Source organism: Crinia signifera, chromosome 8, assembly GCF_055691185.1.
Source record: "Crinia signifera chromosome 8, ASM5569118v1, whole genome shotgun sequence".
NCBI classification, from domain to species: Eukaryota; Metazoa; Chordata; class Amphibia; order Anura; family Myobatrachidae; genus Crinia; species Crinia signifera.
Window position 1 is genome coordinate 39,380,376 of NC_139224.1, and position 14,876 is coordinate 39,395,251.

The following is a 14,876-nucleotide window of genomic DNA, read 5'->3' on the forward strand; positions in this document are numbered from 1 at the left end:
AAATTAACCTTAGTTTTTTACTCATATGTTGTCTGTCAATTTAACAGATTGCACTCTATAACAGCCTGTTTATGACCCATGTGGTTATTTTACACTTTTATTGTTGTATTTAACGGTCATTTATACAGGTCGGCATATGGGCTTTCATCCCTTATAGTGCCGATTATGTGTGTTCTGTGCTTAGAAAAAATTTTTTGACATCAACGTTTACATATATGAGCTGGCTGGACTGAACATTGGTTATGTGCGATGTGCGCCAGATAGACGCTAGCCGTTCTTTTTCATGCAGTAGAAGCTTGTCTATTGGGAGATAGTATAATATCACAGAAATTAATTGGATGGCATTCCTCTGTTGCAATGGATACACATTGTCTCCTTCTGACTCATCCAATTGTGTTTTATTTGTATCACACTCAATTGGTATTGTTTGCAAGCAAATTTCCGTGGTGGGTACACACTATTCAATCTTGCTGCGTTCAATCTATTATTATCAGGAATGTCAGTAATGACACCTGATAAATGTATATGCCCACATAACAAAATAATAAACTACTGACATTCCTGATAATAATAGATTGAACGCAGCAAGATTGAATAGTGTGTACCCACCACGGAAATTTGCTTGCAAACAATACCAATTGAGTGTGATACAAATAAAACACAATTGGATGAGTCAGAAGGAGACAATGTGTATCCATTGCAACAGAGGAATGCCATCCAATTAATTTCTGTGATATTATACTATCTCCCAATAGACAAGCTTCTACTGCATGAAAAAGAACGGCTAGCGTCTATCTGGCGCACATCGCACATAACCAATGTTCAGTCCAGCCAGCTCATATATGTAAACGTTGATGTCAAAAAAAATTTTCTAAGCACAGAACACACATAATCGGCACTATAAGGGATGAAAGCCCATATGCCGACCTGTATAAATGACCGTTAAATACAACAATAAAAGTGTAAAATAACCACATGGGTCATAAACAGGCTGTTATAGAGTGCAATCTGTTAAATTGACAGACAACATATGAGTAAAAAACGAAGGTTCATTTGAATGATCACCAATACACAAGTGATCAAATAAAACAAAACCAACAAAAATTGAACGCTTAAGAAACTGGAAGAATTGGACAGTGTATGTGCATTATTAGAACCCGCAAATCAGCCAAATGACCAGCTATGAAGGTGTAGTGTTGAAAAAATTATATTGAATACACACGAACAAATCCTTAAAGGACTGCACAAATATATTATCTGCACTCCACTGAGAAGTTAGACTGCGAAAACGGGGTTGAGTGTGCAGAATTAATCTAAATATCCAGCATACCAAGAGAAAGTCCAGGAAAATTGGTTAGTGTGTATCACTAACACAATTCAAGTATAACACATCCGCACAGTGAAATTAGTGCTTTGTGTCCAGATATTAACTAATCCTTATCACAGTGTATTAAAAGGCTTATAGGCACATAAAAGAATCAACAACCAGAAAAAATACATTTGGTCTGAGCAAGAATATCATAATCAGGCAACTGATTAGTTAAAATAATAAAGTCTTCTTCTTTTTCTGAATAGAGAGAAGCAAAATTTGGAGACAGTATCACACATAAAATTGAAAGAGCTTCTACATCACGATCTTTTTTTAAATCACTATTTCTAACCTTTACTCACTTCTACGTATTTGTTCTAAACTGAGAAGCAGTAATTAGGATACTACTTCTCTTTTAATGTACATTCAATAAAAGCTAATTTTTATAAGTGTATATTATCAGTTGGACGCCTTAAATAAATTATCTGCAGTGTGCACCCCCTTAATCTCTACTGTTCCCTTCCCCTTTTTTGTATAATTAGATTTGGGTGGGGTTTTACTTCAAAGTGAGATCTATATTGCAGTGTAAACATAATGCAGCCAGTATTTTCCCTTCACAGAAACAAAATAACTCACCCAAATCTAATTCTCTCTGCACATGTTACATCTGCCCCCCCTGCAGTGCACATGGTTTTGTCCATCTAAGAAGGATTTTGTCAGAAAGAGTGAACCAAAATAAGGCCCTGTGTATTAAGAAAAAGCTGTAGCTGCTAGCACTTCATCTACAGATTCTGATCCTCAGCTACGCAGTATGCAAGTGTCATATCAAATTACTCAGCACAGTTTTCTTGTGTGTCCCATTTGCACTGTGCTGTGACCAAGACACATTTTTGACAAAAAAATAGACATCTGACACGAGAAGATTTTCACGCGACCTGGCGTGCCAAAAGGGGCTGTTTGGTGTGACTGAAGCGAAGATGTCCGAGGACAAATGTTTAAGTGGTATTGCTTCATTAGTAGGTAGCAAACATTGTAATCAATACATGAGGTAATTACATTACTTTATTTATGTAACCTAAGCACATTTTTTAATAGTCATACGATGATGTAGATGTAATTGGCAGGTTTTCCCTTTCATGCAATTAAATTGTTGAAATCTAGAGTTAATTCTGGAAGCTGAATGTATCAGTTTTGTGTTCATACATAGGGGCTCGTGTATCCACGAGAAAAAACACAATGCATATGATAAATGATTCCCTAGCCAATCAGCTCCTATAAGATGTTTCAAAAAGGATAGGTGGGAAGCTGATTGGCTGAAGCACCATTTATCACACACACTGGTTTAATTCACAACAAGTTTTATCACTCGTTGATAAATGAGCCCCATAGTTAAATGTCTCAAGAATGATGACTCCATTACAGACTATGAAAGTAGTCTGATTTCTCAGGGATAACTTAAACCCCATACACACTAGACTAGAAATTGATAGATATCGCTCAGAAGCGCTCGCGCATCAATAATGACCCCCTCTCTCTTCTGTTCAGTACAGAGGAGGGAGGACCCCCCCCCCACACTGCCATCTGCAAGTGTGTATACAGCTGCCAGTGCTGCACAGGGTCCCCACCTTTGCCAATATCGCTGGGTACCAGTCTCGTAGCTACATATGTGGCAGACCCCACGGCAGCTTGGGGGAGCGGCGCCAGTGGGGTCTGTGGTGGGCGCCGCTGGCTGAGCTGGCAGGTGTCCCAGGCAGCAATGAGCGCTGAGCTGGTCCTGCTCCATGCACATCTAATGAGCAGGGACCCAGCGCAGTTAATATTGAATGAGCGGGTCCCCGCCCCATGCATATATAATGAGTGTGTCCCGCTCATTACATATGCACGGGGTGGGGACCCGCTCATTCAATATGCACCGCGATGGGTCCCTGCTCATTAGATATGCATGGAGCGGGACCAGCTTAGCGCTCACTGCTGCCTGGGACTCCTGTCAGCTCAGCCAGCGGCACCCATAGTCCATCACCTCACCCCTTCCTGGGGGGAGGGTGGTGCTGGAATTGTTTTCGGCAGGGGGGAGAAAATTTTCTATCTACGCCACTGCCGGGTACACACATTGCCGGCTTTACACAAGATAGCAATTTTGAAAGTATTTCATATGGTGGGATGTTGGGTTGTAATGATTTGGTGGCAGTTGTATGATGAAAAGAGTGTACAGGTAATTCTGTTACTGGTGCAATTCTCTATAATGAATATGACCAGATATCACCTCTGGAGCCAGCAGAACAGCTAACAAAATAAACCTTTTCTGTGTGAGGGAGTTCGTGTTTCTCACTTCCCGTTTTTGTGAATATGCGGTGGGTATTTTATAAAACAATCATTTTGTAGTGATCAGTAAGAGGGCCATGGCCTGGTTGCTTGGCTACCAGCGTGCATCAAACTGTTAAAACACTGCGATAGTGCTGAGAATACTTAGGATATGAATCACTCTTCATGGGGGTCTGTCTCCCTTCCCCGGCATCTGATTAGTCATCGCTCAGAATGCTGCAGAGCAGGCAGCGTATTCATATACAGACAGAACTCGCCAAGCTTGTATCAGTCAGGAACAACGACATGTTGCAGTGTTGTTGCATGCGCACCTATAGTACCGAAATCAACACTGAATTCAAGGGAAATGATTATTAATGTACCCATGGCTAACATAGGCAGAAGAAATAGTGGAGGTACCAGGAATCTGTAAGATCACCAACAAGGCCTCAAGCCTCTGTCGCATCACATATTTCGGCAATATTGTACATTGCATTCCCATAGGTGTAATGGAGTTGCAGAATGACATTATGGGTCCATTTCAGAGTTGGAAGCAAATCAGCAGCAAATGCACATGTGGAGAGGATTGTTACCTTTCTGCCCCTATCTGTACGATGGATTTTATAGCCGTTATCATCAGTGCTCACTTGACACAGGCCCTACCCACCGGTGCAGACGCACAATTCTGTACAGCATATAATTCCGAGGACACACCATTTAACCTACATACAATTGCCCAATTACCATCCTGCTGTGCGCCACTCGGCTGCAAGTGGTAAAGCGACTGAGTTATTAAAAAACAGACTTTGATGGCAGATAAGAACCACTTGGTCTGCCCTCATCTGATGGGTCACTAATATCCTAAAGTTCAAGTCCACAGCACGGAACAAGCCAACCTCCCCCAAGACATCATACAAGTGAGAGGTAACTGTTTAAAGGCCCCCATAAACTAGCGTGATTGTTCCCGATTTCATCCAATTCTGAGGGATCGGGGCAAGAAATCGGGTGAAATCGCATTTGTTTGACATCTGCTCCGACCCGATGTGAGGTCATGTGTGCATCGAGTCAGATATTGGATGTGTTGCACATACAGTAATGCAGCCCACACACGCACCGATTCCAGCGTGCGTTGTGGGCTTAACTAGCACACACAGCATCGCATCGTATGCCTTGTGCATACGATGTGCATGCGATGCGATGCTGTGCTAGAAAAAGCTAGTACAAAAAGTATGTGCAGCACATACTTTTTGTACTGTACGATGAGGTGCCGCGGGAGCGCGCACCCCATCGTACAGCATCGCACCGCCGGCATCGGCACGTGTGTGGGCTGCATTAGATGAATTGTATGTGCAGCCATCTGCGGCACATCGCAGGTGCAAATCCGACTTCCCAGCACGCGATTTATCAATGTAAAAAATCTACTCGGACGTTAGCCCTCCTGGGGAGCTGCCAGGGGAACTCAAAAGAATGTAGGTAACCTTAGTTTTAAAGAGGGGTTATATTTGTAATAAGCATCTGCAGCTATGTGTCATGAGTGTTCAGGTGCATACACACAGTGAGATTTTGGCTATGTAAGATTTTGACTATGCAATTTCCTTGAAGCCTCCAGAACCAGTCAATATTTACTTTAGAAACAAACACAAGATCCAACTACAAAACAGACTCGTATTCAGCTCTTATCTGTGTGACAAACTACATACAACAGATCATTCAAACCCATGACCTCAGCGCTGTGAGGCATTAATGCTAACCATTACACCATCCGTACTGCCCCGAATTGGAGGTTTGTCCATCTTAAGGGTCATTCCCTGTACGTACAGTACATGAATAGACTAATGCTGGATATACATTGGTTGATGCAATGTTGCTCAGGATTTCCATGACCTCCTGGACAAACGAAAAAGTGTGTACACACTGAGTGATTTTACAAACTATAAACACCAGTGGCCACATCCAGAACTATGCGGTCAGTGACTATGGGGGGTTATACGGATTCATTTGGAAAGGCACAATCACTCTCTAATGGACAAAACCATATGCACTGAAGGTGGGGCTGATGTAACATGTGCAGAGAGAGTTCCATTTGGGTGGGGGTGTACTTCAAACTGCTCTCTATATTGCAGTGTAAAAATAAAGCAGCCAGTATTTACCCTGCACAGAAATAATAAAACACCCAAATGTAACTCTCTCTCTGCGCATGTTACATCAGCCCCAGATGACAAAGGATGTCGCTAACGACTCACAGGAATGTGCATCGTTATATAGTGCGCACACACTGGACGATATGCATGTCATTATGACTGGCCTATATTGTGAATATCATTTAAAGCTGGCATGTCCAACATTGGCCCTCCAGATGTTGTGAAACTACACATCCCAGCATGCTTTGCCACAGTTTTGCTATTAGAGAATGCTAAAACTATTGCAAAGCATGCTGGGATGTGTAGTTTCACAACATCTGGAGGGCCAATGTTGGACATACCTGATTTAAAGTATTACCCAGTATACACACACACACACACACACACTTGAAACAATCATTACTTGTTATGATAAATCCATGTTACAGGGTCGTACTGAATAGCACATTCTCTATATGGACACTTCACATAGGATTGTCATAAGAATATTCGGACTTTCTATAAAAAAAAAAAAAAGCACAGCTTTATATGTGCTATCTGTATGTAATATGTTAAGCACCGTTAGGTTACTTTAACAAATACCATGATTCCTTATTAGGCGCCAACAGGGTATCTATTGGATTTTCCATGGCAACTTCCAGTGCAATATACATTAGTGTTTGTAAGGTGCAGAATTCGTTAGTTTATTCACTGGATACAACAAGGCAGCGTCAGATATGTATTTGTATTTCTTCTGACAGCAGGTGATAAGGTTAGAAGATCTGTATGTTGTGTGTGTTGTGTAAAAACATGGGCTGCCAATCAGCACAAACCCAAAATACAGACACACAATGTATCCACTTTATATTTACAGTTCTGAATAACTCATTCTTTGTGTACACACGGTGCAAGTTTGGATATTTCTCCTTGCTATTTTGACTATAAAGCCAAAAGGACACTTAGCCAAATTTGCACTGTGTAAAGGGGCTTTCAATACTGCTGCACAGCCCTGCAGCATTGGTATCACAATTATAAATAGAGGGGGAAATGTAATAGGATGAGAGATTTAGAAAGCGAGAGATTTGATAAGAAATCTCCAGTTTTTTAAAGCGGCAATCATTCACACTGCAAAACCAGTTTGATCTTGCGGTGTAAAGGATTGCCGTTTTAAAAAGCTGGAGATTTATTATCAAATCTCTCATCCTATTAAATTTCACAAAGACGGTGCAGCAAAGTCTATTTCTACTAGATCATAAGTAGGGTCATGCAGCATGGCCCCCATTCCCCTCCCTCCTGGCCAATGCCAGTACTGCACCAGCCGCCGATATTGAAATTGATATCGGCGGCCACCTATCGCACTGTGAAGCTTTGATTTGTGTGTGCTTGAAACTCCTGTGACTGTCTGCAACTGTTTGGGGGTGGTGACGGCCTCCATTTCCCTAAATGAAGTAACGTCACCACTGGTTTGGGGAGTGCCGAGACCAGGACCTCTGCCAGAAGACACAGATTTCCTGGCCTCTTGTAGGAACTGCAGTGGCCGACTTGCGTGACCCCATGGCCCATGGTGCTGCTGCCTCCTACTTACTGCATATCAGATGCCTCCTGCTGCATTACCAGACTACTGCATCACTGCTGCTTCCAAGTGAGCGTCATTGATGCAAGATCTGCCCACACCTGAATTCCACCTACAGTATAACGAAGAAGGGTATGGGTCATACGGTCGGCAAAACTTAGGTTGACAGCCACTAAGTCGACACCTGAAACAGGTTGACATGGTCATTAGGTCGACATGAGTTTTTCATGTGTCGACCAAATGACCACATCAAACTGATGTTTTTTTAAAAAGTATTAAAAATACATAAGTCCCCTTTGTTGGAAGACAATACACACCCAAAAAAAATTAAATACTTTTTTTTATGTATCAAATATTATTGATATGTTTGCTTTTCACATTTTATTTAATTTTGTGATCCACCGCCATTTAACAGTGATTGAGCTTTCTTAGATTGTACTATATATGCAATTTATTGTAGCTAGTACTTCCATGAAATATTCTAGATATAAATGTTATGATTGAAGGGTCTTCCTACCAGTGATAACCCTGCTTCACAAATCATTAGCGCAGTAACCTAGTTTCTATACATACATACATACATACATACATACATACATAATACACAATAACAGAAATGTAAAAGTGACATCATTATGTCACGTTGTACATCTGCGCTATTCGTGCCCGCAGCTGCTGAGTTTGGGTTGTAGGTGGGGCACTGGACGTGATCGGTTAGATATGCGGTGTATTAAAGGGGCATACACAGTGAGAAATTGGCTATGGATGATTTTGACTACTCCATTTCCCCTTGAAATGCAGGGAGATAATTTTGACTATGTGCAATTTTCTCTATGGCCAAATATGGGGGTTATTCTGATTCACTCGGAAAGGCATGTGCAGAGAGAGTTACAAATGGGTGTTTTATTGTTTCTGTGCAGAGTAAATACTGGTTGCTTTATGTTTACACTGCAATATAGATATCCGTTTTACCTAGGTTACATCAGCCCCACCTGCAGTGCACATGGGGGTTTATTCTAGTTCATTATTTCTGACAAAATTCTTCTTAGATGGACAAAACCATGTGCACTGCAGGGGGGCAGATGTAACATGTGTAGAGAGAATTGGATTTGGGTGAGTTTTTTTGTTTCTGTGCAGGAAAAATACTGACTGCATGATTTTACACTGCAATATAGATCTCACTTTGTAGAAAAACCCCACCCAAATCTAATTCTCTCTGCACAAGTTACATCTGCCCCACCTGCAGTGCACATGGTTTTGTCCATCTAAGAAGGATTTTGTCAGAAAGAATGAACTAGAATAACCCCCATTGTTTTGTCCATTAGAGAGTGATTGTGCCTTTCCGAGTGAACAGAATAACCCCCTATACGCGACAGTCAAAATTGCCTTGCCTGCACAGTCTACTTTTACTTGCGATAGCACAAGCAGAACAAACACTGTTAATTTGGGTAACTTTTTTTTACAATTTTGACTATATAGTCAAATTCGTAAGCCAAAATTGCACCATTTTGTATGCACCTTAAGATCCTATCAGATAGGATCGTGGATAGGCTCTTAAGGCACATCCGATTTGCATCCTATCTTGACTATATAGTGCAGATCTGCACTATATAGACAAGGCAGCCAAGACTTTCTGGCTTCCGATACATGAACGCGCATCGGGATCAGATTAAAACCCTTGCGATCTGCATCTGATTCTGATCCGATGTTGACTATCGTCAACATCGGAAAGGAAATCGGACCGTGTGTACACAGCATAACATGTGTACACACCATAAGTCTTCCATGACAGAGAGAAGATAGAACGTCATTATATTACCCAAACTGAATAAATGTTACTGTATAACTAGTAAACACCCCATAGCTTGCCCCGGGGCTAAGCAATGATCTAGCACAGGAAAATGTTTGACTTGTGTTACCTTTTCAGAGAGCTGGATTCTGGTCGCTAAATTGCTTTACATTCCTAGAATACCAGCTCGTTATCAAAGTCCTAATGAATTGTAGAGGGACACATAAGAGGGGCCTGCACTTCAGACAAGATGGAACGAGAGGGAAAAAAAAAACAATATTTCTCCGGCAACCAGAAATAGCTCAGTAATGAGGTTCCTTCTCCGTGCCGATATGTACAGAGAAGACCTAATGCTTTCATGTTCCAAGACTAGCAGTCTTGGCTACAGAGAACCTGTGGTCTGGGTGACCCATGAACTGACCTCTAGAACCCATACATTTATAGGTTCTTCGCCAAGGATAATAACTACATATGCACTAGAAGTACAATATTCAACATGAATTATATACAGTATTATATCAAATAAAACTGCCCCAAATATCTTCTATCTTCCAGCAATTGCAGCACAGGCTATCAATACACTACAATAGAGAAATGACTAATTATTTTTATCCATTTTAAACAACTTCAAGAAGAGGCATTTATTGTACTGAAACATTGCATTAATGTGTGCGCCAAGCATATCGTATTGGGGGCATCATGGATGGTGTAATGGTTAGCATTACTGCCTCACAGCGCTGAGGTCATGGGTTCAATACCCACCATGGCCCTAACTGTGCGGAGTTTCTATATTCTCCCCGTGTTTGCGTGGGTTTACTCCGGGTATTCCGGTTTCCTCCAACAATTCAAAAATATTCTGGTAGGTCAATTGGCGTCCAACAAAAATTAACCCTAGAATGTCTGTGTGCGCGTGTACATGTGGTAGGGAATGTAGATTGTAAGCTCCACTGGGGCAGGGACTGATGTGAATGTTCAACTATACGCAGTAAAGCGCTGTGGAATATGTATGCGCTATATAAGAAACTTAATAAATAAAATGAAAAGCTAATGCTGCTCCTCACCTGTATGGGGGGGAATTTAAACAGTGTGCACAAGGGCAGCTATTAAAGTGTTGCTCTGTTCGGTGTGCACATCGGCCAGCACTGACATTACTGTTCCCTTGTTCTGTCATATTGACGGGCTGGTTACTAGCTGTATTAGGAATACATACGGATGACCTACGGTGAGGTGCAGTCAGTCATAATTCTATGTCAGCATCTCGATACTGAGAATCCCAATAGTGGTCCGGCAGTATACCCTGCACTCCCCACAGCCTAAACCTCCGACTCTGCAACCCCCACCCCACCCAGAGCCTAAGCCTTAGACCCCGCTAGTACCTAAACCAGGAAACTGAGGTTACAGTAGGACCAGGAAACTGAGGTTACAGTAGGACCAGGTTCTCACTCATTGGACAAATGAAGACTGGAAACATCTCCTGGTCTGCGGTATCAGGATTAATGCTGCAATATACAGACATGAGGGTCATAATTTATTGTTAACAGCATGAATCCACAGCTCCATCCTGCTTTGGGTCAAACATCCAGGCTGGTGCAGAGAATAGTTTCCTGCACTATACTGGACCTTTTAATAACAGTGCCACATCCTACCCAATCATGTCTGCAGGTCAAGCTCCTGCCTTAATGGCCACAGACTGCCCATCATCTAATAGAAAATTCTATCAGGATTATGCGCACATTGCAAAGAACAAGTCATCGCAAGCTAGTTCCACATACAGTATATGACAATAAATTCTCTTTACTCCCAATGGTGTCCACAGTCACCAAATCTCAATCCAATACAGCACCTTAGGATGTGGAGGAACTGGAGATTGACAGCATCATTGTGCAGCTGATAGATCTGCAGCACCTGTGAGACGGGTCACGTCACCATGGACTAGAATCTCTAAGGCAGGCATGGCCAAACTGTGACCCTCCAGCTGTTGTGAAACTACAAGTCCCATCATGCCTTGCCACAGTTTGGCTATTAGGGAATGCTAAACCTATGGCAAGGCATGCTGGGACGTGTAGTTTCAAAAGAGCTGGAGGACCACAGTTTGGCCATGCCTGCTGTAAGGATGTATGTCTCCAGGGGTCTGGGATGGATATTAGACAGCACTTACATCGACAGCCATTACATCGACACCATTAGTTCGACAGCTCAATAGGTCGACATGGTTTTAGGTCGACATACCATTAGGTCGACAGCTCATTAGGTCGACACTACCATTAGGTCGACAGTGTCTATGTCGACAGTCAAAAGGTCGACATGGGTTTTTTCACTGTTTTTTGGCCGAAATGTCGACATGGACACAGTTTGAAGTGTACCACAGCCCCTCGCTTCGCTCGCAATGCTTCGGGCACGGTGCCTCGCTGCGCTCGGCACACTATTTTATTCTCCACCACGCCCTAGTGGATAGTAGGGCATGAAATACTGCCTGTCGGCACATGTCGGCTCAAAAAACAGTGAAAAAACCCATGTCGACCTTTTGACTGTCGACATAGACACTGTCGACCTAATGGTAGTGTCGACCTAATGAGCTGTCGACCTAATGAGCTGTCGACCTAAAACCATGTCGACCTATTGAGCTGTCGAACTAATGGTGTCGATGTAATGGCTGTCGATGTAAGTGCTGTCTAACAATAGTCCGGATACCGTCTCCAGAACTTTGCCTCTAAAACGGTCTCCCTTTTTTATAGAATGAATTTCGCAAAGGAGGGTAGTCGAAAAAGGTGTACCTCATAAAGCGGCAGAGAGTGTAATATATGTATAAACATATATCCATATAATAATAGAGTAACAGAGTATGAATTGTCCCATCTTTGTAATGTACACTGTTACCATGGTAATGGAGATGGGACAGACCAGGTGAGGAGAACCCTCCAGCACCAACACAGGTTAAGTATAGGAGTGCAGGGAGAAGACCTGGCACACAGCAGGTCCAAGACTACGAAAAGATAGATAGATAGATAGATAGATAGATAGATAGATAGATAGATAGAAAGATATTTTTTCAGCCTTTCATGAGTATTTATAAATACATATGCTCACAATAATTCTCTTCCTGTTTTTCCAAAATTCTTATTTCCTCTCTGTTTACTAGCATATTTTAATCTATGCAGCAGCTACAGGAAAGAGAGATACAAGACAACACTGTAGATAAATCAAGGAATAAACAGGAAACCCTTTTCTTCCTCTCCATAAACAAAGTGTAAAGCCGACATTTTCCTACAACGTGTATCCAATTCTAGTTCTCCAGTAGATCTTGCGGAATGCTGGGGACAGAAATGACTTGTATCAGTTTAATAACCATTTCCCGGCCTGGTTTTTCCCCCTGCAGCTCCCTATCCATAGGAGGATGGAGGAGGGGAATCAGGGAGCTGAGCAGATGTCTTGGGAAGGGCAGGCAGGCGGTGTGCGCAGACTCCAAGCACAGGGGATGATGCCACATCTTCTGAACACACTGCAATGAGTATTGCAGCACTGAGAGGACTTATTCCAAGAGAGGCCAAGGATGACTGCATGGAACACGATGCATACCCCATTTTACCCATCAAGAATTAGAGAACCCCCCACTATTTATCAGAATATCTATTTAACAGAGCCGGGACTTACATACAGGACTTCTTCCCCCCAGATAACTGCTATAAACAAATTGCAAATTTGGCACATCCATATTTTTCCATGATTCATGCATCATTATCAGGGGAGTATTAACCCTAGCACTACTGCACTGGTGTCCTACACTGTCCTGTTCAGTAGGAATAGATTGGCCAAAAGCCTTTTAGATACTTGAATGGATATCATTTATACATTGACAAAAATCACAGCACAGTACTTCTACAAAGACATGGTGATGCACTGTACTAGAAATGGCAGCCATGTGGAATATGTACAGCATTGGTGTGAAGGGCAAGTGTGCTGGGTGTGAGAATGTAGCCTGCAGTGCAGAGACTCACTGTACAGTACATACAATAGGGAGAAGTCCCATTATCATACACTAAGTGGCATATATGTCTTATTACAGGAGTATGCTGTGTGCAATAGGAGAGGGGAGGGTTATGGTTATTGCTCAGTCACAGATAAAGGTGTCTGGAAACTGACAGGAGCATAATATTAATGCTAGTACGTGCAGGCAGTGACACTGCGGTTACTACTGGAAGGGGAAGAATCAGGGTGGCAGTGGCACTGCCAAGGTATGATTTATGGGTGACTGCATTGACAGCAATAATGAGGGCTGTAGGGGCACTAAAGTAAGCATTCATACAAAATAATGAAAAGGGGAAGTGCATGCCATGCCAATGTGTGGATGGCAATGCCAGTATCAGTAGGTGTCAGTATACGCAGTGATGAAAATGCCAGTGTAGCTGTCTGAAAACAACAACAAAACAACCATTGTGGCTCATAAGGACAGTGGCAAGGTCTATGTGGGAAGCTGCCAGTCTGTGCAGCGCCCTGACAGTACAGGCGGCAAGGAGGTCCCCATGAGCAGTATGCAGTGGTACAGTAAATGGAGGGTGATAGAGATTCTGCAATGTGCCGTGCCATGTGGATGGTAAATGCTACAGATAGCAGCATTTGCTGTTCCCCTGTCAGATGGTGAGTGCAAGTATGTGCTGCCCCTTGTGGATACTGATGCCAGTATGCACAGCCCCTTGTGGACGGGGTAGCCAGTGTTGCCAATGAATGCAACTCCCAGTGGATGGTGGTACCACTATCTGCAGCCCCCTGTGTTTGGGGGAGTAAGTGCCAGAGAGATACCCATTTTGGTGCCAGTGTATACCACCTCCAGTGTAGGTGCCAGTGTGTGTGTAGCACCCTGTGGATGGTGGTGCCAGTATATGCAGCATCCAGTGTAGGTGCCAGTGTGCGTGCCCCCTGTGGATGGTGGTGCCAGCTTATGCAACCTCCAGTGTGGGTGCCAGTGTGTGTGAAGCCCCCTGAGGATGGTGGTGCCAGTATATACAGTGATGCCAGTGTGCCCGCTGCCCTCTCACCTCCTTCAGCTGCTCCATCTCCTGCCGGACGGTCTCATACTCCAGCTCCAGCTCATCGTACTGCTGCTTCAGCTGCTGCTTCTCATCCAGGACCACCAGCCCGTACTCGGCCGCTTGGATCTTCTCCCGGGTGGTCTCCCCCAGCTCCTGGAACAGCCGCTTAATCTCCGTCCTCAGCCAGTCCGACCCGGAGTGCATGACCAGCCTGTCATACTCGTCCTCCTCCATCAGCAGGGCCATCCCTGGGCGGGGTGCAGGGCTCTTCTCTTCTGTCATCCAAATATTCGAGGTGTCCCCCCTGCACCCCGGTTCTCAGCGGCAGTGACTCCCCCGCATCCTGCGCCCTGTGCTCGCCGCCGCCGCCGCCGCCGCCGACACTGGCAGGAATGCAGCGAGCAGATCCCTCCTTCTCCCAGGGATATGAAGCGGGGACCGTCTGACAACTGCACGGAAACAAACCCGCAGCGGGAGGGAGAGGAGCGGTAGGGAGAGACGGCTGGAGGTGTAGATACTTTGCTGACATTCCCTAAGTCGGGTACGGCCACTGCGCCTGCGCAGTAGCGACACAGCGCTGGAAAGGGGCCACATTTATTATAGGCAGCCCTGGCAGGACATGACATGGTCTGCACTCTGCAGGAGATGAAAGCAGCAGCATTTACTCTGTCATGCTGAGATGTGGGGAATGCAAGAGTCTGTAAGAGGGCTTTCCCACAGCCAGGGCACACGCCAAGTCACCATACACTTCTTGTGG

General features: G+C 43.7%; 1 protein-coding gene across 2 annotated transcripts in view; it reads right to left on the reverse strand.

Moving 5' to 3' along the window:
* Positions 1-14,631, reverse strand: part of BICD2 (BICD cargo adaptor 2) — a 92,411-nt gene extending 77,780 nt beyond the window's left edge. For both annotated transcript variants that reach the window (XM_083156185.1, XM_083156184.1), the window contains exon 1: positions 14,126-14,631. In XM_083156185.1, the coding sequence (XP_083012311.1) occupies positions 14,126-14,401 (276 nt within the window). In that variant the 5' untranslated portion in view covers positions 14,402-14,631. The remainder of the gene's footprint in view (positions 1-14,125) is intronic.
* Between the last annotated feature and the right edge of the window lie 245 nt (positions 14,632-14,876).